Raw genomic sequence first — 27,099 nt, forward strand, 5'->3', positions numbered from 1 at the left:
GGATTGTATAGCCTATAACCCTTGCTTTGAGTGGAGTATCCAATGAATATGCATTTTTCGGACTTGTCATCCAACTTCTTCCTGAACTGAGTTGGTACAAGTCCATATGCCACACATCCAAAGACTCTTAGATGATTCACTGAGGTTTTTCGTTTAGACCATGCTTCAAGTGGAGTTTGGTTTCTTACTGGCTTAGTAGTTGCCAGATTAATAAGATAGACCGCAGTTGCAACAACTTCAGCTGAAAACTGATTTGGCAAGTTCATTTGTTTAAGCCTACTCCTAGACATTCCCACAATGGTGCGATTTTTTCTTTCTACCACACCGTTATGTTGAGGAGTGTAAGGGACAGTAAGCTCCCTTTTAATTCGATGTGACTCACAAAAAGTATTGAACTCAGTAGAAATGTACTCACCTTCATGATCTGACCTCAATACTTTAATAGAACACTCACTCTCATTTTCCACCATGAGTTTGAAGAGTTTGAATTTAGAGAATACCTCAGACTTCTCAGCAATGAAATACACCCAACAAATCCTGGTGTAGTCATCAATAAATAGCAGGTAGTACTCGCTTCCTCCCAAACTTTTAGACTGCATAGCACCACATACATCTGAGTGTACCAATTCCAAGGGTTTTGTAGCTCTCCAGGACTTGTATGGAAATGGATCTCTGGTTTGTTTACCAACAATACATCCTTCACACTTATCTGCATATTGAATACTAGGCAACCCTACTACCATTCTTTTATCATGCAATAATTTCAGACTTTGAAAGTAATAATGCCCATACCTTTTATGCCAAAGTAAGGACCCTACGTCAGTTGTAGGCTTGGTAGGGTTGGTGCGGTGCATGTGCTCTTGGGTCCGGCTTGTGAAGCATCTACTATGAACACGTTATTTTGAACTGGAACCTGCATGAGGACCTGTCCAGTAGCTTTGCTCTTGACAGTACATTGACCATCATCAAAGAGAAGTGAGTAACGCTTTCTCATCAGTTGACCCACACTCAAGAGGTTGTACCCCAATTGAGGAGCAAAGTACAGATCATCTAGCAGCCTTGTGGTACCATCGGGATTAACTATTTTAACCGTACCTTTGCCTTCAACTGTTAAGGCCTTCTTGTCTCCAAGCCTAACCTTTATTTTAAAACTTTCATCCAATTGAGTAAAGCTCTCTTTTGAACCTGTTATATGATTAGATGCTCCTAAATCAAGGAACCACAGGTATGTTGTGTTGCTTGTAGCACCTAAGTCATAAGAGAATATTTTTCATCTGTACATTCCATAAAGAGACGTTGTTCATCATCTTGTTGGTTTTCTTCTTTTTCGGTGGCCATGTTGGCAACTGATTTTTCTTCAAGGAACCAGCAGTCTTTCTTGAAATGGCCCATTTTGTTGCAATGAGTGCATTGAGGGATTTTGCTTCTATCTTGGCTTCTCCCCCTTCCACTTCCTTTAAAGGACAGTTTACCTCTTTCTCTAAAGGAATTGTATCTTGTCAATTGATTGCCCTCTTGCATAGTTTGCAGTGCTTTTTCATCTCCTGCATTACTTTTCTATGGTGTTCTACTGTTGATACGTTCCTCTTGTGGCTGTAAACACCCCATTAATTTTACAGGGGTGAGTTTGGATAGATCATAGGGCACCTCAATTTAGGGAACCACATAATCAAATTTTGAAGTCAGACTATGAAGAATTCTCCACAGTGGTTTGATCAGAGATGATCTCCCCATATGCCCTTTTTTTGACTCACAAGGGCCATAGTTCGTCCAAAATAGTCACCATTGGCTTCACCTTACTTCATGGATAAGTTCTCAAAGTCTCTTCTCAAGCCTTGGAGTTTCACCACCTTGACTTGAGAATCACCCTGGTACTCCATTTTTAAAATCTCCCAAAGTCTTTTGGGCAGTGGAAGCAGCAACAATACGGGAGAAGAGCTGATCATGCACAGCTTGTTGAATAATAGCCATAGCATAAGCATCCCTCTTTTGAGTGTTTTTTAGTTTTCCTTTATCTTTCTCGGCTGCATCATAACCTTCAGCTACAAGATCCCAAAGGTCGTGTGATCGAAGAATCATTTCATTCTTATGCTCCAGTATTAATACCCTTCTCCTTTGAATACTGGAATAGGTGTAGTAGCAGTGGGTAGGGTGCTGGTTTGATCGGCCATGGATAATTGATTAGGGTTTGAATGAATTCACGAGGCTTTGATACCAAATCTGTTGGTATCAGATAATAATAACAAGAATTTACAAGCGGAAGCTTAATGATTTACTTGATATATACTGATAAAGGAAACTGAATACATATGCAGAGAATAAAAATCTCTTAAATAGATAAATAAACAAACGTCTCTATGCTAAAGACTAGGACTTATCCTAACAACTTGGTACAAGTCTTAATTGAATATGATTCAAATACTAGACCGATAATTAAGCTACAACGTGTGATGAATTATTGACGTGGAATTGAATCAGTATTTTCTATTTTCAACAGAAACACCATCAATAAGGAAACCCACCATTGTGATAAAAATCCCCTTTGAGTTAAGTTTTAAGTCTTAGACCGTATAGATCCCACCCAAGGTTTCTTATACTTATCCAATTTGATCGGGATCGGTTTGTCTGCTGTGGGTGTACTTTCCCCTGCTGATAGCAGAACACATCGATGTTCCCTCGCAAATATTGCTAACCCCAGATTCATTTCCGAGAATCAAGAACAAAGGAATTATATAACCTAGAACACAATGATTGAGTGAATAGAAACAATCTCATGTTGAAATCGCTAATTCATTGAGTTGGATAGATCAATGAACCTATTTCTACATACGTGTGCGGTTGTTCTTGAACATGCATGTCTCTAGGCTAACCGGCTCATCGATTAATAACAATTACATTAATTACACAATTAACATACTACGTATAATGATTACACAGTTAACCTTAAACTTTAACTTTGAGAAGTTACCGGGATTAAACCAACATTCTAATTACCATTCTCGATAAGTAAATAATCTCACTAAACAAATATCTTTTTCTCGTCTTGATGGGTATTCATTTGTCATGGATTTACCGAACATGGCTTCCATATCTAGCATGCGTTTATAGTACTGTTAAATATATGTACTCTAGACTTAGCCTATATAGTATTATTATAGTTTTTGTTCTAAGTATATTATTATTATTATTATTATTATTATTATTATTATTATTATGGGTTACATTTCAAATCATCACTTTGAAAATATAAAATGGTATTGTTGTACCCATTAGTTTAGAATAACTAGATACACTGTGTAAACAAAACCATGAAAGAAGAGTGTGTTTTATAATAAAGTTTGTTTATTTGATTAAATTCTCCGTTGATCTGTTTCATATATATCGTTAATTCTTCAAGTCCTTGTTCACCTACTCCAATAGTTGGTTATCTAATCACCGATTCAAGGTTCTAATGATCCTACATTAAGGAATATGCAGATAATTAATAATAAAGTTTAACTATACTAAGAACCATTGTCCCATGTACAATTCTGAAGGATCTTAATTATCAAGGACAATATAACTAGAAACGTAAGATAACTGATATATACTGCATGCCATTATTTTTCTTCCTATCCATGACTGGTTGGGTATAACTATTTGGCTGCTCTTGGATTCAAAGGAAAACAAGAACACAAAGCTGACTCCTACAAGGTAATAAAACCCATTGTCCAATAAAATATATATTAACTATTCATTTTTCTTCTAAATTAGTTTGAATTAAAGTAGATATGAAATTTTAACTTCGAAATGCGACTGTTGTTTAATGATGCAGGTTAAAAATCTGGAACACATGAAAATTCCATTGGAACAGATAAAGTTAGCAACTCATGATTTTCATGATGATTTCAAAATCGGACGTGGTGGATATGGGAATGTGCACAAAGCAGATCTCTTCCACTTTGATGTACAAAAGTATTTCAAAGATAATATACATAAGAGCACATCCGTGACAGAACTCTTGGGTTACCGAAGAAGAAAAAGCACAGTTGCTGTTAAGCGATTAGATCGTAGATATGGACAAGGAACTGCAGAGTTCTTGCAAGAAATCTCAGTGCTTCCTTACTTTAGGCACCAAAACCTTGTCACAATTGTTGATTTTTTGATGAAGATCAGGAGCGTATTCTTGTCTACGAGTATGCCTCATATGGAAGCCTTGCTGAATATATTTCCAGCATTGATAACAGGAATAATTACTCATGGGCACAACATCTACAAATCTGCCTTGATGCAGCCCGTGGTCTTGAGTTTCTCCATAACGGTGTTGGTGAGCATCATAGGATAATTCATCGTGATATAAAAAGCTCTAACATTCTGTTGGGTAAGAATTGGGTAGGCAAGATTAGTGACTTCGGGTTGTCAAGAATTGGTCCGGCAAATCTGCAAGCCACCTTTGTCATGACTCAAGTTGCTGGAACACTAGAGTATGTTGATCCACAGTATCACAAGACAGGTATGCTGACAAAGGGGTCTGATGTGTATTCATTTGGAGTCGTTTTATTCGAAGTATTGTGTGGAAGATTGGCATATTTCCAGAGGTCCAAGGATGATCAAGAATATTTACCCCATCTGGCGAAACGTTGCATTGAGCAGAATAAGCTCAACGAGCTTATCAATTCTAAATTAAAGAAAGAATTTGAGAAATGATCTTTCACCTTTGATGGTAAAACCTTTCCAGATTCCATAAGCATATTTGCAGCGATTGCATATAAATGCATACAAGAAAATCGTGATGACCGTCCCACAATGTCCCTCGTTGTGGAAGAACTTGAAAAAGCATTGAAATCTCAAGTAAGTCCTGTTTTATGGTAATCGCGTACATATTACGATCACATGCATATCAATTGGTAATAAAAAACAATGTGAACACCAGTTTTGGAGACAACCTGTCACTCTTTCCTTATTAGCAAACAAACTCGACAAACGAAAACTTACATAATTCTATATTTATACTAAAGCCTTAAAACAAATAAAACTAAGCAATTTAATTTACACTCTATCTAATCTCTTTATCTTAACCTTGCATCATTATATATCTTCGTCCTTTTTTTGTGAATCGCTTTCCCTTTTCCCTTTGTTTTGATCCAAATTACTAACGGTGAGAGCATTTAACCATTTAGTTTATAAATTATTTCTCATTTTTTTATCCTTTGAGTTGTACTTTCATGATGTGATGAATAAATTATATTACCAAATAACCAATGTTAACATCATGCCTTGTTATACAAAACTTATGCAGGTAAAAGGGGTCGAAACCTTAAGAATGTCGCTTGAAGCAATTAGATTTGCTACACATAACTTTAGTGACATCATAGAGAAGGGAGGGTATGGCAAGGTGTACAAAGGAGAACTCTCTCGGTCCAATGGCCACAAATCTATTGTTGTAAGGAGTCTAGATCATACAATGTGTCCATATGAGAATGATTTTTATGAAGATGTTGCCATTCTTTATAACTTTAGTCACAAGAATGTCATTCCAATTATAGGATTTTGGGAAGAGTCAAGTGAGAGGATTGTTGTTTTTGAACATATGGTTAATGGAAGTCTGAAAGATCATGTGAAAAACACTAGTCTGACTTGGAAAAAAAGGCTAAAGATTTGTATTGACGCTGCACGTGGACTAGCTTACATTCACAGTGGTTCTAACTCCCAATATTCAATGCACGGAGACGTTAAAAACAGTAGCATACTAATAAACCATGACTGGGAAGCTGTCATTTCCGATTTCATCATATCCAAAGGTGTAAGCACACTAGGCTATTACGATCCACTCTATGCGAGCACAGGCATACTTACACAGGAATCAGATGTATATTCCTTTGGTGTGGTTTTATTTGAAATCTTATTTGGGAGATTAGCAGTTGAAACCTTAATAACTGATCAGCAACATCCACGCCATGGTGATCATGAAGATGGCCGTGTGATTTTTCTTTCACAATTGGCAGTAGAATGCTTCAAAAGCAAGAGACTAGAAGAATTCATATTTCATGATATAAAGGAACAAATTGATGCAAATTCCCTGGTTATTTTCTCGACTATCGCCTATCAATGTTTGCAAGAACAGCCAAAAGATCGTCCAACAATGGTTGAGGTCGTAAAAGAACTTGAGAAAGCCTTTGAATGTCAAGTAAGTTCTAAAATATTTATCATGAAAGCAAGAAAGCAATGCTTAAAATTGGATACTAGTGCTAAAAATTTGTTAACTTTATAGCAAGAAGTAAATATGTTTTGTCTAGAAACAACTACTTGTAGTTCTAATGTTTTCATGTTTCATAGGATGAGTGGGAATGGGAGAAAAGGCTGCCTAAAGATTACAAAAAGATCATCTACATGTCAAAAGTTCAATTATCCAATACAAGCAGAAAGAAGGATCTCTATTCTCTCTTTTCTTCAGGAATTCTCCTTCACAATGAAAAGCTGGTGATTCAATCTCTTTAACCATCTACACCTATCTAAGCAACAACGTCTTACACATATATTTTTTCATTCGATGTTATCTTACTTAATAATGTGAACCTCACATCCGAAGCTTTAAATTAGTTGAAAACAGGTTGAATGCATCCTTGATCTATGAATTTCTCTTCATATAAGTATCTGTTAGGAATCCCATAGAATTTAAGTAGGTTTTTATAAATTAAAGAAAAAAAAGTAGCAGAAGGTAAGAAAGAACACAACCCGATTTTGTGTAGAATAATTAGAAAAAAACAGTATTAGTTAATGAAGAGTTAATTCAAGTATATACACCAAGTAAAAATAGTTGGTACTGAACAATTATAAGTTGTAAATTATGAAATCTGGATGACTGATATGTGTATATGGACTGACTCCTCTTTTGGCATTCTCTTGCTACTCTTTCTAATAATAAATAGTATGGAATGACTATAACTAATTTGCTACTTTAACTAATTGCCTTTTTTTTTTGGAATAGTGGTTTTCCATTAAGAGGAATGGAGTGAGAAATGTAATGGCATCAGCAAAAATGTTTTCTTTCAAAAATGTGAAGTGGAGATCCATAAGAAAATCAAGGTTCTTTCTCCCTCCCTCTCTCTCATGTAACACCACATGCTTACTTTTCTATGATAAAATTCTTTGGAGGGGTTAGTTAGCGCTCAAATATCAGTTCCCGCGTTAGAATTATATCTGTAATCACTAATCACTGGTCAAAAAATTTTAGTAGCAAGGGCCATCTATGAAGAATTAATGATCATGGTTATTCAGTATGCTGAATATAAGAGTTCTCATTGTTGTAACATATATATGTGTAGGTTTTCAAAGGTTACAAAGATATATGACTTCTCAAATCTCAATATCCAAATCCAGTTAAAACCTCAACTTTTAACTCAAGAGATAATGTATGGAGCTTATCTAGTTTTCAAGTTTTGCAATAAAAGAAAAGTTTCTTCTCGGCCATTATACGTAAATCTAAAATACAAGATGGCAAGAGAAACTTGTAATGCATATTTTGCAAAGTGGAGAACTGGAGGTGAGTGGTTAATGGTCGAATTGTTCCAATTTTGGAATACTAGTGAGACTGAACACTGTGATATTCTACTTGAGAGCTTTTCTTGTTATTATTGCGGAAATTGGGGCATTTTTGTTGAAGGAGTAGAGTTTAATGCCATAGCCAGTGTAAGTCATAGAACACAATCACAATGCATCTTATTATTATTTTACTTTGTTAGTTTTTTTGTGCATGACCAAAGTCACGCGATTATAATATGTCGGTAGAAGAATATAAAGAGAATAACAAAGCGGATGATGAAGATAACATCGAAGGACTCTTGAAACCCGAGTTGTGCATGGACTCAATGGGAAAATTTTCCATAGATAATCGTGACATAATTAAGAGATCTGTAAAATATATCCTAAATGCCCCTAAAGAGGATCTCTACCACCTACTCTTCAATGGGTTTCTTATTGACAAAGGTGAAAAGGTTTGTTTTCTTTCTTATGTAACTAGTTATTTACACTAGTTATATACTGAAAAGCTTAATTGATGTGTTAATGGAAAAATTGTAACTCTATGATGAGCAGATTTTTTCACTAAGCAAAGTGAACAAAAAGAAATGTCATATGCTACGAGCAAAAGCAGTTATATACGATCCTTCGTATGCGAAGTTCTACAATATTAAACCTCAAGCACAATCATGGTTCGCGTTTTGAACCAACTTAATTACTAGCTTCGTATGTGAAGTTCTACAATATTAAACCTTAGATACATTTACATGAATTGATGCAGGTGTGTATTTGACGATGTAATTGAGATTTTCTCCTACCATGAATTCCGCATCAAATGTGACGTTGAAACACGACTGCTCTCATCGGACACAACTTATGCGTGTTTCTTAGTGTTCAAGCTTTCACAAAAATGTCGTGGGCTCAAGTTTCCAGTAAAGGCACGGGATCTACTACCCTATAAAAAGCAAAGAACCAACATTATCTCATTCACTACTCCAAACACAATGAATTTAAACAATATTAAATGGATTCCTAAAGAAAGGGAAGATGGATGGATGGAGGTTATAGTGTGGGAAACTATATCTAGTAAGCATAATGAGGAGTCTATCCCCATGGATTTGAATCTAATAAGTTTTGAAGGAACTATGGCTGGTCTTATTATATATGGTATCGAGTTTCGTCCGATTTAGAATAAATGTATGGACAAGTTTTCTTAATGTTTTCTTATATTAATATATTGCTGGGTACCTATAAAAAGAGAAACCTAAGACAAACTATTGACATTTTAAATACGTTATAACTGTTGGGAAAAACGACCACCTAGCCACGAACGGTAAACTAAAAGTGCGGAATTAAACATCGTTTGGCTAAACTTTTTCCCGACCCGAATGAACCAATGAGGATGCAAACAAATAGGGTAAATAAAAGTAAATATGACACAATAATTTTAGCGTGGAAAACCTCTCAAGGCGAGAGTAAAAACCACGGGACTACTAGAGCCGCTTCAAATTCACTATCACCAATAGGGAGCAATACAAAGTTCTTCTCTAGGTAAAAACTATAGGCATACACAAATCATCATATACTTGGTACAAACAATCTTCAAGTATATGGAATAAAATAAACGAGTAAGAGGTAACACCAACGAGAGAATGAATCGATCTCTGACACGTCTCTTATCTTCAACAAACACCAAAAAAAAACCTCCCTTCGTAACTCTGATTGGCAGAAGAGAAAACAAAAATACTCCAAACCCTGTTTCGTATGTGTGTATATTTTCGGCAGAATACTAAAGCACCCAAAAATAATACCTTCTTTTGTTTGTTGAATCTTGTTGTCCAAGAATTGAAGCCCACACAAAAATTACTTAATGTTCATGCCGGCCCAAAGTCCAAAACCAAAAGAAACACCAATTTTTGTTTATTGCATGTGCCGTGAACAATTAATATTAATAATATATTTTTTTTTCTTTTCTTTTAATACTAATAATAAATATTAATAATAAATATAATAGAACCCATGAAAGGTTAAGACTGTTGTCGGGTTTTCTCATGGGCAAAAATAACCCAACAATAACTTATAAGGCTATGTGTTTGAGCAAATATTGTTCGATCGTGTGTTTGATTTATAAGATTTGGGTCAACCCGAGAAACCCTGTCGCCCTTTCTTGCCCACATTTGTAGCCCCACTACACATGGCCTAAGGTAGTCCTAAACGGCTGAGAGAATGATGAGATTCTATTTGTATATGATATATAGAGAGAGTTTATGTTAAATATGCGTCATAAAAAAGAAAAAAAAATCAAGCATAAGTAAAACACCATGTGTAATTACTGAAACATGATTTTAAAATAATTTTAAGTCATTCTTTGCAAATATAAAATTCCATATCGTGTGATTAAAATGGGTTAATTACATGTACTAATTATAATATTTTAAAGTAAAGTGTCATTTTCGTTCTTATGGTTTGACAAATCATGCGAATTTAGTCCAAAAAGTTTATTTTTTGCATATGTACCCTCTACGTTTCCTAGTTCTTGCCAATTACATCCAAATCACTAATTTCGTTAAATTTAATCGTTAAGGCAGGGGTAGACATGTCTTTTCACTATTTCTTTATTATAATACTTATTTTAGTGAACTACGGTTTTCGTCATTGTGGTTTGTCCAAATCTGCGGTTTAGTCCAATAGTTTCAAGTTTGCAATTTTCGTAATTGTAGTTTCATTTCACTTGCAATCAAACCCGAATTTACTAACCTCGTTAATTTTGGTCGTTAATCCGTTTGCGCGCCCCTCACGTGACGACCAGTTTTGTCGTTTCTCTCACTAAATAAACTTCAGTCCTAATTCGCAAGCCCCCTCACGTGAGGGGCTGTGGTGTATTTGGGGAAAAAGAAAAAAAATGAACAAAACTACCCCTCACGTGAATGGCACACTGATGGGTTTAACGACTAGACTTAACAATATTAGGGAATTCGGGTTTAATTGCAAGTGAAATGAAACCACATGGAAAAAATTGCAAATTTAAAACTATTGGACTATAACTGCATATTTGGACAAACTAGAGGGACGAAAACCGAAAACCGCAGTTCACTTAAATAAGTTATATAATAAAGAAAGGGTGAAAAGACATTTCTACCCCTAACTTAACGATTAAATTTAATGGGGTTAGTAATTTGGATGTAATTGACAAGAACTGGGAAACGTGGCCATATGCAAAACATAAACTTTTTGGGACTAAATCACATTATTTGCCAAACCATAATGACGAAAATGACACTTAATCAATATTTTATTATATTTGTTATATTACATTGTAATAAATAGTGTATTGAATGTTCGTTCATATTTTTATATGTTTAATATATTTTTCTCAGTTTCCATTTAACTTAAAACATTAAATTCCAGATGGTTTGTTTTAATTATGTCAGATTAAATTTAAGTCTATTCAAGTGTATGAATTTTGCAATACGCAAACATTTCATGGCCCAATATGAACTTTATATTAAGTATTCCATTAATTTTGTTTTTGTTGGATGTGGCCCGAAACCCAATCTTATTAACCCGATCCATTTCACCTGAAACCCAAACAACCCACTTATAAACGGATAGGTATAAGGGTTCATTTTGTTAAACGAGCAACACTTGTGGACTAAAGGGTGGTTCGGTTTGATCTTAAAGGGGTGGTTTGGAGGAGATCATAACTAAAGGGACTTAAAAGAAAACTAAGTCATACTTGGTGGCTAAGATTTCTTAATGGATAAGTCTTTTTAGTATCCATAATGAATAAGTCTTTTTAGAATGGATAAGTCTTGCTAGTAGATTAGTTTCTTTATTTCAATAGGATAAGGATTGGTGTAAGTTTTAAAGTCTTACTAGCTAAGTTTCCTTACTCCTTAAGTTTTTTTTGTCTGCCTATATAAGCCTTGTAAGGTTTAGTTGTAGAAATATATCTAGTGTCTTGCATTGAACATAAGTTTGTCTTATATCTTTCTTTTCTTGTTTTCAAATAATAAGAAAACGCTCGTGTGTTTGAGCAAATATTGTTCGATCGTGTATTGGGTCTTGGATTTGTTTACCGTTTCACTTGTTTAAATAGTAACAAGTGGATCAGAGCCAACCCATTAAACATGGCCGATTTTCAAGTTGTTGGAGGAGTGAAGAAATTGAACAATCAAAACTACAACACGTGGTCAACCTGTATGAGTTCATATCTACAGGGTCCGGATCTGTGGGAAGTTGTTCAAGGGTCAGACATCACCCAACCGAGAGTCGACACCATCGAGGAAGATCTATGTTCGCGTTGAAAACAACGATCGAGGAAGAGCTATGTTCACGTTGAAAACAACGATCGAGGAAGAGCTTTCGGATCACGTCCGAGACCTAGCAACGCCAAAGGAAGCATGGGATACTTTGGCGGTACTTTTCTCCAAGAAAAATGACGCGAAGCTTCGGTTTCTTGAAAACGAGCTTCTGTCAATCACTCAAAAAGATCTCACGATTCCGCAATATTTTCACAAGGTTAAGACCTTATGTCGTGAGATTGGGGAGCTTGATCCGAAAGCAAGAGTTGGAGATGCTAGAATGAAACAAATCTTAATACACAGTTTAAGAACCGAGTATCAAAGTTTCGTGGTCGCGGTTCAAGGATGGCCAAAACAACCATCCTTGGTCGAATTCGAGAATCTTCTCTCAAGCCAATAAGACTTGGCTAAACAGATCAGTGACATCTCGATTTCAAGCCCGAAGATCGAGAGAGAAGCCTTGTATGCCGATCGGGGGAAGGGAAAATTTCGACCAAGTGGGAATCAAGGACGGAAATGGAACAGCCGATACAAGAAGTCGCATAAATCTGGACAAAGTTCAAATCAGCAAGAACCGATGAACGACAAGAAGTCGGGAAAATCCGGTAAGCGATTTCCATATAAGTGTTATAATTGTGGAAGACGTGGACACATGTCCAAAGGTTGCCCGGGGAAGTTGGCTGGTGAAGGGAATGCGGCCACAGTTCGAGAAGAAGTGGCTTGGGACGCTGAAGCCTATTTTACAGCCGAAGAACATGTGATGGCCTTAACCACGAACACCGAAACCAAAGACAATTCTTTAGATGATTGGATTGTTGATTCCAGGTGTTCAAACCACATGACCAGAGAAAAGGAAAAGCTAAGAAACCCGGTCAAATATGAAGGTAATCGGGTGATTGTAAAAGCCAAAACTCGAGACACAGAATCGCACATATTGGTGACATACGATTCAAACCGTATAAACAATGGGAGTTTGTATTAAATTATGTGTACCATGTTCTGGGTGTGAAAAAGAATCTACTATCGGTCCCTCAGATTACGTCTACCGGTCGGTATGTCATATTTGGTTCAAATGATGTCAAGGTGTTCGATAAGTTCGAAACCTCGTCCAAAGCCATAATGCAAGGAAGGAAAAACGAGCCAGTGTACGTTATTTCCGCAGGAACGACTTATGTTGAGAAAACCAAGACAATCCAAAGCATTGATCTTTGGCACCAACGTCTCGGTCACGTTGATGAGAATGGCATCTTATTCTGGAAATCCTAGCTATTCTTAACATGATATTGGGGAATCTCATTGCTATTACTCAAACAAGCATGAAACGTATGCTTGCATATTCGTCCATAGGGCAAATCGGATATGTAATTATTGGAATAATTGTTGGAGACTCAAATGATGGATATGCAAGCATGATAACTTATATGCTGTTCTATATCTCCATGAATCTAGGAACTTTTGCTTGCATTGTCTTATTTGGTCTACGTACCGGAACTGAGAAGGCAAATCCTTAACCCTCCTCCTCTTACTAAGACTACAGAATGTTCTTGTGAATTATCGCCAATACCGGGTATATAAGCAGTGATTTCAAATCCAGAGGTTAATCGTACTCTGGAAACTTTACGTAAGGCAGAGTTTGGTTTTTTTGGGGTGATAGTGGAAAAGTTGACAGATAAGTCACCCTTACTGCCACTCTACAGAACTGTACATGAGATTTTCACCTCATACGGCTCCTCGTTCAATTCTTTCGAAGTTATTGGATCCTTTTCCGCGTTCGAGAATCCCCTCCCTTCTTCCACTCCATCCCGAAGAGTAACTAGGACCATCAGGAGAAGCAAATACAACGGGTACGCTAATCAATAAGATTGATGAAGTATTAATTAATGCAAAAAAGCCAATTGGAAAGCAAGAGTCATGCTTTTAATCCTCCAAGCTACCAACAAACGAACTATACCATTTGATCCCTATATCAACCAAAAATTGTACTAAAATACATCATAAAGGGATTTTACCACGAATCCATTGATTCTAACTGATTCTATATGATTTATTATATTACTACCCCTTTACCACTTTATTCTGGAGTCGGGGGAGAGTGGAATTTTTTTTACATTTTATTTTACAAAAAGGCATGCTGAATCGTATATCTATCCATATATCGGGATAGATAGATTAACCATCACACCCGAGATCTTTGATAGTGGCGGTATCCACTCATATGGCCATGTTCTATTCGGAGGAATAAAATAAAATTGTATTTCGGAGAGATGGCTGAGTGGTTGAAAGCCCTGGTCTTGAAAACCGGTAGAGTTTACTATCGAGGGTTCGAACCCCTCTCTCTCCTTTTTTTCTTGTTGAATATATTTTTTTATTTTCTATTTTTATTTATTGGATTGATTTTGACCGGATGGTTTCATTCTCATAAATAAGGGGAAGTGGCTAGGCTATCTACAAATAAGAAGGGGGATCTTTTGTTACATGAAATAGATATATCCATATATCTCTGACTCAAATTTATGAGATGATAAAATATGGCAAAAGCTATACAGAAAAAGAGTTCACGTGGACGTACTAGTTCACGTAAGAGTATATGTAAAATACCAAAGGGGGTTATTCATATTCAAGCAAGTTTCAATAATACCATTGTGACTGTTACAGATGTACGAGGGCGAGTGGTTTCTTGGTCCTTTGCTGGTACTTGTGGCTTCAAAGGTACAAGAAGAGGGAAGATATTGGAACATCAATTTAGCTCAGTGATAAAGGAGGTAGGGATGCAGAGACAGCCAAGAGGTTTGCCTAGAAGCAGCCACCCTTGAAAGAGTGCGTAATAGCTCACTGATCGTGGGCTGGTTTAGATCGATCCTAACCGGATGATTATGAATTACTTTTATTCAATAGAATAATAAAGATTCCATAGATTAATAATATTCAACTCGGCAGGGTTCATTTCAGAATTGACGCGTAGCCTCACGGATAATTTCATTACCCTCAATAGCAAGATCGCGTCCTTTATTACGAGCTCCAATTATAATGTTTCTTACTTTGCAGTTGTACATAAGCAAAACATTGGAAATCGCTTTCTATTTCTACCCATCCCGGAGATTCGTCCTATGTTCCTATATATTAATCGAGTCAAATTGTTCCAGTAAATAATAGATTCGTGGATAGGAAACTCCAGTAGTGACCTACCCCAATTTACTGTAGAAATTTTCGGGATCAATGATTGGACCATGCAAACTAGAAATAATTTCTGTCATTACGTGCGACTATCTCCACTATAGAAAGAAAAAAGTAAAGAAAGATCAAACTCACTAGTATATACTAGAAAAAAGGGCTTTCTACATAAGCATCGTCAAAGAATATTTATTATTTGAGCCATATCCTGACATAAGAAGGCCGACAGGAGCAATACTTTAAATAGCAATCCATAAAAAAACACCAATACTGAGATCGGCTAGAACAAGGTGATAACCGAAAGGAATTACTAAATAACTTAATAAAATTGATATGACTGCTATAGATTGTCCAATACTAAATAAACGAGTATCTCCTCTAGATGGAATCAACAATTCCAAATAAAAAAAATGACCAGGAAGGCGCAATAGATTCTTGGAGAACATTCCATATGCACAAAAATCAAGAAGTGTTATGTTACTAGCTCAATCAACTTTTAGAAGATATACACTACGTGAAAATTGACCTTCGGCCACACGAAAAAAGTGTGGCCGTAGGCCTTTAGCCACAGACATTTGGTTCAGGTCATATGTGGCCAAAGGTCGTGACACCGTGGGTATGATATGGCCACACACAGTTTTTAGTGGCCTTATGTGGTAATAAGTGTGGCTAAAGGGTACAAGCATTAGTTGCTGGTCATCAAGAAGCCTCTCCAATAAGTGTGGCTAAACGGCAGAAAATGGCCACATGACTATTTACTATGAATGACCATTGCACGTATAGAGCCACATGAATTAATGTTTCAGCCACATGAATTTTATAATAATGTGGCCAATAGGGTTGTGTTAAGCTTGCATTGTGACCTATACCGTGTGGATATAGCAAAGAAATGGCCACTTAAATTTAATAATACAGTGGCTAATTATATGATATAGACACTGGATGTTACATTAAAAGTGGCTAAATATGTTTACTTGCCACTCAAACACTCCTTTGTAGATTATAGTGTGGCTATTGTCTTACCGTTTTTCACACATAATGCGTTTCTTAATTTAAAGTGTGGCTATTGTCAAACTTTTCTTCACACATAGTGAGGTACTGTGTGACTAATCATATCATATAGACACTGGAGGTTATTGTCAATGTGGCTAAAAATGTGAACTTGCTAGTCAAAAACTCTTTTGTAGTTTGTGATGTGGCCATTATCTTACCGTTTGTCACACATAATGCTATTCGTAATTTCAAGTGTGGTTATTGTCAAACTTTTCGTCACACATAGTGAGGTACTGTGTGGCTAATCATATCTTATAGACACTGAAGTTTATTGTCAATGTGGCTAAAAATGTGAACTTTCCAGCCAAACACTCTTTTGTAGTTTGTGGTGTGGCTATTGTCTTACCGTTTGTCACACATAATGCTTTTCCTAATTTAAAGTGTGGCTAATGTCAAACTTTTTGTCACACATAGTGATGTATTGTGTGGACAATCATATCATATAGACACAGAAGGTTATTGTCAATGTGGCTAAAAATGTAACTAAACACATTAGCATAATTCAAAACATGTTTTTTCATAAGTTTAACAAACCCAACAACATAAATTCAAAACAGGTTTATATTACCAAACATTCACTAATAAGTTATAAATTCAAAATATTTGAAACTACTACTAATTACTACCGACCTCAAACTTTCTCGTAAGCTCATCAGATTGTTTTTGCCTCCTATCTTCATTTTCCCTTACGTTCTTTTTCCATTTGTTCCATTCGTTGCTCGTTCTTCCAACTCGTTTCTTGACTTCCTTTCATTTTCTAGTTCTTTTTCCATTTCGGCTCTAACTTTTTGAACCTAAAATTGTTAAAAATATTAGCATCATAACTAACAAAGGGTTAATGTAAGGCGAAACCTCATAGCCAAGTAGGGGTGTTCACGGTCCGGTTTTCGCGGTTTTTCGTAAAACTATAAACCAAACCGTTGGTAATGGTTTTAATTTATGTAAACCAAAACCAAACCGTATAACTTTTAAACCGAACCAAACCAAACCGTTACTAACGGTTTGGTTCCGGTTTGGTTTCATTGACCTGAACCCGAACCAACCCGTTTATATATTACACCTACAAAATCAGTATGTAATTTTCATTTAAATTTTTAGTTATAAACCGAACCAACCCGTTTATGAGTATACCACATGTATATTAAATTATAGTGTTAGCAGTGTTTATGTTACCACATGTATATGAAATATGAAACGGTCTATTTCATTTGCTCACCCCTGGTTAATATGTTATACCTAATTATATAACAAAACGAAAAATGATAAAGACAACTTACAAATGCGTGTTCTGACTTTTCCGTACAAAAATCAAATCCAACAAGGCTATTAATGTTGAGCTCGCCCACCCAATACTTTTTCTTGCTTTCTTTGCTAAGGTGGGTATCTAAGAATACTTCAATCCACTTAACTTTTCGACTATGTTCTTTTTCCTAATAAGAAGTAATGTAATAAATGTTAAAGCACAAACAATTATGATTTTTGACCTAATTTTTTAAGACTGAATTTACAAATAAAACTAGCTTACCAAGTGGATACGATGCTCATCAAACCCTATTGAACCGCCCGTATGTTGAGATATACTGCCATCATTACCCTCTTTCGTGCGGTTGTCTCTCTCGCTCGCGGACTTCTTTAGCCATTTTTCTGTGTTCCAACCCTATAAAGAGAGAAAAATATATGATACATATATAGAGAAAAATATAAAAATAAAAACTTGAATCGACGCATAGCACAACGACCTTCACGCACAATCACATTAGACAACTGTACTAAAAAGTCCTAACATGTATTCACACATCGTATCATGGCAAATCAACCAAACATTTATCATACAACTTAACTTATGATCACTTAGTTCACGAGACAGATTATAACATGTACAAACTGATTTTATTCACTATGAAAAGATGAAGTATAAATTCTACAAAATTTACCACAGTAGAATATTTGAATTAGGTTTCTCAAACAATTTTTATTATATTTTTCTCATGCATATAAAACTCACAATAATTCAAGCATTAAAGATATGTACCAACAATTCAGCAGATTGCACAACAAACACTTTTTTAATGGTTCTATCAGCTCATAAATCCAAATTGTGAAAGACCAATTGGGTTGTCTTCAAAGCTCATAATACTAATTTTCAGAACTGGAACCAACCCGTTTGGTTTTGTCATTAGGGAGTTATGGTGTCAGAAAGACAGACCAGAATATAACTCCCCAAATCAGATTTGACCAGTGTTTTTGTAAAATTATAAAAATTATTCAAAACTCGTCCAAAAATTACAAACTTTACCTTTCTGGAAACTAGACTCATAGTACTATATCCTAGAATCAGCAATCGTTCAATAATCATCGTTTAACATCAAGTTACATACCAATAAATAAACAAAAACGAATCTGTCAGTAATGAAAGAAGATGTACTAAGCTTCAATTACAAGTGAAATACATACCTTTTTAGCGATTAAAGAAGATGTACTAAGCTTCAATTACAAGTGAAATACATACCTTTTTAGCGATTAAAGAAGATGTACTAAGCTTCAATTACAAGAAATAACACTTAAAATTGAAAAACCCCAAACTTGGTTCTTAGGGTTCTTCACACTCAACACGAATCCGGAAAAAATCGAGATAGAATTGATGGAAACCGACACCATACGTGAATTCCTCTCGCAAAAATAATAAGATTAGAGCCCTGAATCAAAGGATTTGGTTAAAAATTGAGTGAGTTAGAGAATTAAAGATGAAAGATGGTGGGTGTAGAGAGATGAAGAAGAAAAAGAATAAGAAGTAATGAAGAGATAGAAAAAAAAAGTAGGTTAATTTGAAATTAGATTTAAGAATGAGAGGGTAATTCAAAATTTTTTAAAGAAAAGAGGGGGTGAATTTAATTTGAAATTTTGAGAGAAGTAAAATTAATAGGAAATAAATAGAATTAAATATTTTTATTTTTAATTAAAATAAAGAGTTGTTATTGTGTGTGTGTGTGTGTGTGTGTGTGTATATAACAACTAATTAAACCTTAAATAATATAACAAATTGTATTTTAAATATAAAAACATATAAAATAAATAAAAGTGATATTTATAGTTGTTATAAAAGAGTTGTATAAGAGTGTAGTAATCAGTGTTAACGCCCAATAATAAACCATACGCTTATTAGTGGGTCACACTAGTTCTTGATCGGTGTTAGTGTCTCATTATAGCATCTATCATGTCACAGTTGCTCTAAAAGAGTTGTATAGGAGTGTCATTAGTCATGGTTAGGTGTTAACGCCCGAAACACACCATACTTTCGTCAATAGGCCTTATTTGGCTATCATTAGTCATAGACTCATAGTTAGATGTTAGTGTCCATTGGTTACGTCATAGTTGCTTTAAGAAGTTTGTATATGACTATCATTAGTCATACTTAGATGTTAACGCCCAAAACATGTCATACATTCATCAATGGGCCTTGAATGGTACTAGTGGCCATTATAGCATCTATCATGTCCCCGTTGCTACAAGAGGGTTGTATATGAGTGTAGTGAGCCATAGGCATAGTTGGCCGTCATACTTTGCATTAATGGGCCGTCTTGGGCCTTGATTGTTGGTAGTGACCCATTGTAGTCTCTATCATATCATAGTTGCTCTAAAATGGTTGAATACGAGTTTAGAGAGTCATACTTTGGTTAACGCCCAACAAAATGTCTTACTTTCATCAATGGGCCTTATTGGACCTTAACTGGTGTTTGTGGCCCATTATAGGCTTTATCACATCATAGCTGCTCTAAGAATGTTGCATAGGAATGTCATTAGTCATAGTTAGATGTTAATGGCCGATAACATGTGATACTTTTATCATAGGTCTTATTGGGCCTTGTTGGTGTTAGTGGCCCATTATAGCCTTTTTCATGTCATAGTCGTTCTAATGGGTTATATTAGGGCTTGAAATCTCTTAGTGGTCTATTATGGCGTGTGATATGTAACATTAGATATTTAAGGGTTATATCGTGTTAGAGGGAGTCATATTAGACCATAATACCCAAAAAAAACTCATACATGTCCTAATGGATCATATTGGGCCTTGAAATCTCTAATGGCCCATTATGCATATAATTTTAAATTGTGTCTTAAGAGGTACAACTCGCATAACCTGTCAATATACATTAAACATAGGGGTGGAAAATGGGTTGGGTTGGGTCGAAACGGGTTATGGGTCGAAACAGGTCAATTACACAAAGGGGTTGTTATGGTTCGGGTCGGAATGGATCAGGGTCAAAAGGTTCGGGTCATAACGGGTCCGGGTTAAAATGGGTCAAGGTCAGAACGGGTCAAAACGGGTTTCGGGTCGATTTTTTTTTGAACAAGGACAACGGAGGAAATGTTTTTGTTTTTTTTACTTTTTCTGTTTTTTATTTATAATTTGACGTACGATTTTTTTATTATTATTTTTGAATATTTTTTTAAATTGTGTCTTAAGAGGTACAACTCGTCTAACCCGTCAATATACATTAAACATAGGGGTGGCAAATGGGTTATGGGTCGGGTCGGAACAGGTCAGGGTCGAAACAGGTCAGGGTCGGAACGACTCAATTAAAAAAAATCGTTGGTGATAATAAGTAATGTCAACAGTACCAAAAGTCCTAACATGTATCCACACATCACCTATAATATCCGAACATCACGTATAATATCCGTAGGAACTTGTCTTTTAATCAAAGATAGTACATATTTTAAAACTTATTCATAATTCATTATCAATATTAGAAACTTGCACTTTGATGTGTATTGGTGTCCAAATCCGAACACTTGATCTTCGGCTTTTCGCTTCCATTTGTGGGCTTCGCCTAAAGCAATCCAATACCAAATATTAGTTATTGTCAATATTTAAATATTATATATAAATAAGATATTAAACCCGGAGTAACATTAGTCAAAATATTAAGCCAAACCAGGTCCAACGTAGTCTATGTCGGCTACCGTTATGCAACTCCAAAGATTCAATTTATTATGTATCTTAACTCGACCGATTGGTCATAAGCTTCGCGTACCTGTTTCTAATCAGCATGATTATAACCCATCAACATAATTACAACCCATTTAAATTAATCTTAATGCTATTTCACGTCTCAACTAAAATTCAACTTTAGAAACGGTTACAACTTTTCAACATATTATTTACAACCCGTCTAAACAACTTAATGAATCATTTCTCTAATTAAATCATGCTACTAATTTAATATTCACCAACGAGTCAAATCTTCATCTAGTTACTATATTATTATTATAATCAACAAGCTAGTCCGAAACCCAAATCAAACCGTACTACACAATTCTAGTACTATTTGTATTCTAGACACGAGTAATCCCCCCTTAGACATTTGGTAGGGTAAACTTCAAACTATAACGAGTTAAAACAACCAGTACGCACTAAGTATAGTCAAAATAATCAACTTGCAATTAATGGGTCAAGGCGGCCCGTATCCATTTGATATTCATAATAAATCAAAACATACTAATAAGACTTGTAACTTCTTAAAATAGATGTAAGATAAACTTACCTTTGTTCGTAGGAGCTTGATTACACTTCATCCATTTGACTCGTTGGCTTCCAAGCTTCATACCTAGCTTGTTAAAGTCAACTTTCAACAAGTTAGAATACGTAATGTGGACACTCGGCATTAGTATTCTTTATATTTTCATACCAATCTCATTCATACCGAATAATTAACAAGCCAAGAATCATCAATGTATTCATCAAGTTATCTATTAAACATTTTCAAGTCATTTATCCACTTTCCCCGTTTTAACGGTTAACTCAGTACATATACGACTAGGCTCTGCTTAGCAACTTCATACATTATGTCATTAATTTACATTAAAGCAGTTATGTCATAATCTCTTCTATACAAGTTCGCACACCATTTATTATTATGAAAAAAAAACTATTTTCAGTACTGCAACTTTTGTGCAGCACCTATTCACCTCAACTTTTGACCAGTTAAAAGTCATAACTAACTTAATATGCTCAAAAGTAAAATGTAGTAAACTCACAGAGGTTTCCAAGCATATAAAGTTCACCTTTATCAGAGCTACGGTTTCTTATATGTGATTTTTAGCAAAACATGTCAGCAACCTATTTTCTGTCAAAACAGTATGCTGAATCTGCTGTATTGCTCTAGAAACTAACTGTTTTGAACAATATTTCATCCGAAACAGCTTTTCATGTTCACATATAAAACGTAGTAGACTCAATGAGCTTTTCAAGAATATAAAATACATCTTTCTCATGATTATTCAAAGAACAGGACAGCAACATAATTTAACTTCAAACAGCATGCTGTCATCATTTTAATCTATTGTTTTGATCCGTTTTAATTCTAAATTAGCTTATCGTGTTCAAAGATGAAACCTAGTACATCAAAAGAGGTTTTCAAGCATGTATAATACACATTCACCTGATTTTTCTATGATTTTATACGAACTTTATTGACAGCAGTAATATGAATTTCACATCTTAACAACTCTTTTAATTCCTTGTTGGTTGAGACATTTTCACAAACACCTTGTGTGCATTCATTTGAAATCATTACTTTAAATCTCTACGCACGATCTGAAATGCCTATTTGCTCACACATTTTAACAATGACCTCTTATGTTTGATGCATTACAACAATCAACTTATGTGTACAGATTATAATCATATAACCACATCCATAAAATATTTCTAATTTATCAACTGTGTTCATCAAATATGGTATACTCTTGAACACAGTTTGACACTACTATGATAGAATCAACAATTATAACTAGTAATAGATCACATAATCAATATTATCACTATCAGTTCATCAGTAATCACATAAAACACGTACTAGATCATCATGCATGAAGTGTAGATAACAAAGCCCCAACTTTAGGGTTAGAAACACTTACTCAATAATCGATCTACTAGACGATGATTATGTATTTTCTAATGCTCGATTTGATAATCGATTTGAGAAGTGAAATCATCTGTTCTCCTTCTTGCTCGTTCTCTTCTTCTTGCTTATTTTCTTCTTCTGTCCACACACACATCCAGAACATCCAAAAATATACATCACCCACCCTTTTGTTTTATTTCCTCTTTGACCCCTCTTTGGTTTAAAATCCATATTTATAAAAATCTTGAAATTTGGGATGTTACATAATCGTTGTTTAACATCAAGTTACAGACCAATCAATAAACAAGAACGAATCTGTCAACCAACTGATCTCAACAAAACTCAAACCCTAACATCTCCAGGGTTCGAATTAATCATGCTAAAAACCCCCGTTAGATTTGATCGCAGGATGGTTGATGAAGTTTGGAGCAAGAATCAAAGTGATGAAGAAGAGTAATGAGCTTCAATCGATGTTTATAGATTAGGTTTGTAATTGGGAGGAGGTGAAGGTGATGGTACTTAGGAAAAATAAAGAGTTTTAGCCATATAAAACTAAACTACTCTTTGGTCACACAACCTCGTATAAGTGGCCATATATTTTAAGCGTTTTAGCCACATTACTAATAAATACAATGGCTGTTCGTCATATTTCGCCACATTATTAAAAATGGGCTAACAAATGTGACACTAGGCCACACAACGTAATATAAGTGGCTATATATTTTACCTTTTAGACACATCTCTTATCAATATAGTAGCCGTTCGTCACATTTGGCCACACGATTAAAACATGTGGCTAGTTAAATGTCACAGTTTGTGGCTAATGCATGTGTTTTTGGTCACATGTATCAAAGATCAAACAAACTATGACTGTAGGTCACATTTCGCCACATGTTTTTATAATGTGGCTAGATTTTGTCACAGTTTTTTTCAAAGTGTGACGAAAAGTACCTGAGTAGGTATAGAATGGTCACATGAAGAATAACATGTGTGGCCAAAACATTCTGGAAGGTTTTCAAACATGGTCAAAGACCTTTTAGCCACACATTTAAGCCGAAGTGTGGCAAATCGCCCAGACCACATGTGTGGCTAAAGTCGATATTCACGTAGTGATATTAAATTACCCTTATTGATAATAGCTAAGAATATTGACCGTATTTTATTGCGACAATCTCCGGAATGGTACGAGGATTTCCAAGATTGGAATAGAGAAATTTATCTAAAGTGTAGCTATGATGGTCTTCAATTTTCCAAACAGAATTTCCTAAAAATTGGTTCAGCGAAGAACCATTCTTTTAGTCCCAAGCCTGCCAAAGAAAGGGATATTTTATAATAAAGTTTTAGTGTTGTTGATTCCTAGGTGTAATGCTTCTTCCCCTATGCTGCCTATTGGTATTAGTGGACTAGGATTGACCTGTAATACCGAACCATAGGTATAACCTTTCGCTCAATACTAGAATCGATAATTGAAACATAGCATCTGAGGCTGCATTAATTGAGGATACACGACAGAAGGAATTGTTATATTTCCAAACTTTACCTTCAACGCACAAAATAGAAATCCGCGTTTGAATTCGGATGGGGGTTTGAATTCAAGTTAATAAAGAGTAAACCTATCTTTTTCTGGCTCTAAGACTAGGAGTTCTAGTGGTCGACTCAGTTCTTTCAAATTGTTTCTCATTATTAAGAAAAGGTAACAAAGATAAAATACGAGCTTGTTTTATAGCAATAGTAATTAATCGTTGTTGTTTCTAGGTCAATTTATTTACTCGTCTAGATAATATTTTTCCCTGTTCACTAATAAATCGACTAATTAAACTCATGTTTTTATTATCAATTCGATCGGGGGTCTTAATGATCGAAAAGTCTCTTGTAGCCGGAATACCGAAGAAGGATGTCTGGACAGGCATGGTGTGTGCTGGTTTCCAATTCGGTAAGGCTCACGCACAACCATTTGAAAGCTTAAGTTATCGAGCCATGAAACCCATGGAGCTAATTCATACCGATGTGTTCGGTCCGGTGAAACAAGCTTCAATAACAGATATGAAGTATATGATTACGTTCATTGATGATTTTTCTAGATATCTTTGGGTATATTTTGTGAAAGAAAAATCGGAAGCTTTTATGAAATTCAAAGAATTTAAAAGTGTGTGTGGCGGAAAAGGAGACCAAGATCAATATCGAGTGCCTCCAATCCGATAACGGAGGCGAGTATAAATCGAAGGAGTTTGATGAATATCTCAAAGAGCGCAAGATTAAACGCCAATTAACTTGCTAAAATACTCCGCAACAAAACGGAGTCTCCGAAAGAAAGAACCGAACCTTAACCGAGCTCTCAGGTAGCATTATTAACGACAAAAATGTAACGGGTCGGTTTTGTGCTGAAGCAATGCGAACCACAACATATATATATATATATATATATATATATATATATATATATATATATATATATATATATAACCGCTTACCACAACAAAACATGAAGAATATATCACCGTTTGAAAAGTTGTTCAAACGTAAACCGGAGGTTAGCCATATGTAGGTGTTCGGGTGTGTGTGCTACGTATTCATACCGAGCCATCTTAGACACAAGATGGAAAAGAAAGCAACAAGGTGCATCTTTGTGGGTATGATCCGGAACGTAAAGGGTGGCGATGTTGCGACCCAGATACAGGGAGAATATATGTTTCTCGATACGTTGTTTCTGACGAAATATCGTCATGGTGGTCCCGAAATCGAGAAGTGTTACCGGATTCTGATAAATTGAAAGAAAAGCTTGAAACCGAAGTAACCTTCAATCTTGGAGAAGTAGAAATGGGAAACGAGAAAGATGGGCTGAACCATGCCGAGAACGTTGGGCCAGTCGAAACTGAAGATTCGGCGAACTCTATACCAAGCCGAAATTCAAACCAAGGCCCATGGAAAACTGGCCGGAATCCCCGGCCCAACAATTCGAACCGTTGAATTCCGAAGCGCATGGGTTAAGGCGAGTTGTCAAAGAAACCAAATCCTTGATATGCTAATGTGACAACTGTGGAGAATGAATAAATCAAACCGGAATCTTTCGAAGAAGCAAAAGAAAACCGAAAGTGGATAGTGGCGATGGAAGAAGAAATCAACGCCCTGGTGAAGAACCAAACTTGGGAATTAGTCCCCAAATAGATAACGTAAACACAGTATCTTGCATATGGGTGTTCAAAATAAAAGGAAAGCGGACGGATCAATCGAGCTATACAAGGCACGTCTTGTAGCTCGTGGGTTTTCACAACAACACGGGCTCGATTATGATGAGATGTTTAGCCCGGTTGCGAAATTAACCACGGGTCGGGTATTACTTGCAATCACAGCAAGTAAGGAATGGAGCATTTGGCAAATGGATGTGAGCAATGCTTTTTTGTACTGAAACCTTGATCATGCAATTTACATGGATAAACCGAAAGGTTTTGAGAGCAAAGAGCGCCCATGTTATGTTTGCAAATTGAAGAAAGCGATGTACGACCTAAAATAGTTACCAATGGCATGGTTTCGGAAAATAGGAGAGTTTCTAGAACACAATGGTTTCGTGTCTACAGTAGCTGATACTAGCATGTTTGTTAGGTCCGAAGAAGACAAGGTGGCGATTGTCCTAGTGTATGTTGATGACTTGATTATCACGGGAAACTTAATTACCATGATTGATCAGTTAAAAGAAAATTTGTGTACCCGGTTTCACAAGAAAGACTTGGGAAGGTTAAGTCATTTTCTCGGATTAGAGTTAGGGTATGAATCGAATGGGGTTGTGTTACACCAACAAAAGTATCTGGTTGAACTTGTAAGTAGGTTTGGCATGGCGAGTTGCAAAACCGACGATTACTCCAATGGAAACCAATTTACAACTTCGAGCAGATGAAGGAAAGGAGTTGACGGATACAACTATGTATCGGAAATTGGTGGGAGGTCTTATTTACTTAACACTTACTAGACCGGATATAACATATGCGGTAGGAGTGTTAAGTCGGTTCATGCAGAATCCGAAGAAACCGCATCTTGATGCTATTAGAATGGTGTTACAGTATGTTAAAGGAGCACCTAGCTTCGGAGTCATGTTTAAGAGGGAGTCAAGAATCAAATTGGTCGGGTATTGCGATGCTGATTATGCCCGAGACTTGAGAGGTCGACAACTG

At 35.7% G+C, this 27,099-nt stretch overlaps 3 protein-coding genes and 1 non-coding gene across 5 annotated transcripts; all 4 read left to right on the forward strand.

The window, feature by feature from the left end:
* The first annotated feature begins 3,347 nt into the window (after positions 1 to 3,347).
* LOC143614568 (receptor-like protein kinase ANXUR2) lies at positions 3,348 to 6,477 on the forward strand. Its single transcript, XM_077087968.1, has 4 exons — positions 3,348 to 3,693; positions 3,815 to 4,830; positions 5,279 to 6,166; positions 6,316 to 6,477. The coding sequence occupies exons 2-4, from the start codon at positions 4,786 to 4,788 to the stop codon at positions 6,475 to 6,477; spliced, it is 1,095 nt and encodes a 364-aa protein (XP_076944083.1). The 5' UTR covers positions 3,348 to 3,693; positions 3,815 to 4,785.
* LOC143614567 (putative receptor-like protein kinase At2g39360) lies at positions 3,618 to 4,686 on the forward strand. Its single transcript, XM_077087967.1, has 3 exons — positions 3,618 to 3,629; positions 3,815 to 4,093; positions 4,156 to 4,686. The coding sequence occupies exons 1-3, from the start codon at positions 3,618 to 3,620 to the stop codon at positions 4,684 to 4,686; spliced, it is 822 nt and encodes a 273-aa protein (XP_076944082.1).
* A 309-nt stretch (positions 6,478 to 6,786) lies between the features above and the next one.
* On the forward strand, positions 6,787 to 8,728 carry LOC143614570 (F-box protein VBF-like). Of its 2 annotated transcripts, XM_077087971.1 has the most exons (5): positions 6,787 to 7,065; positions 7,305 to 7,672; positions 7,768 to 7,973; positions 8,074 to 8,189; positions 8,279 to 8,728. In XM_077087971.1, the coding sequence occupies exons 1-5, from the start codon at positions 7,004 to 7,006 to the stop codon at positions 8,685 to 8,687; spliced, it is 1,161 nt and encodes a 386-aa protein (XP_076944086.1). In that variant the 5' UTR covers positions 6,787 to 7,003; the 3' UTR covers positions 8,688 to 8,728. The 2 variants fall into 2 exon arrangements, with proteins under 2 accessions (XP_076944086.1, XP_076944085.1); XM_077087970.1 differs by lacking the exon at positions 6,787 to 7,065 and having other exon boundaries at positions 7,219 to 7,672.
* Positions 8,729 to 14,059: 5,331 nt separating this feature from the next.
* Positions 14,060 to 14,142, forward strand: TRNAS-UGA (transfer RNA serine (anticodon UGA)). Its single transcript has one exon. It is a non-coding gene; the product is annotated as a tRNA-Ser (tRNA).
* The last annotated feature ends 12,957 nt before the right edge of the window (positions 14,143 to 27,099 follow it).

This window comes from Bidens hawaiensis, unplaced genomic scaffold (genome assembly GCF_021521415.1).
Source record: "Bidens hawaiensis isolate Kalapana, Puna unplaced genomic scaffold, B.hawaiensis_p1.1 tig00040517_1, whole genome shotgun sequence".
Lineage (NCBI taxonomy): Eukaryota > Viridiplantae > Streptophyta > Magnoliopsida > Asterales > Asteraceae > Bidens > Bidens hawaiensis.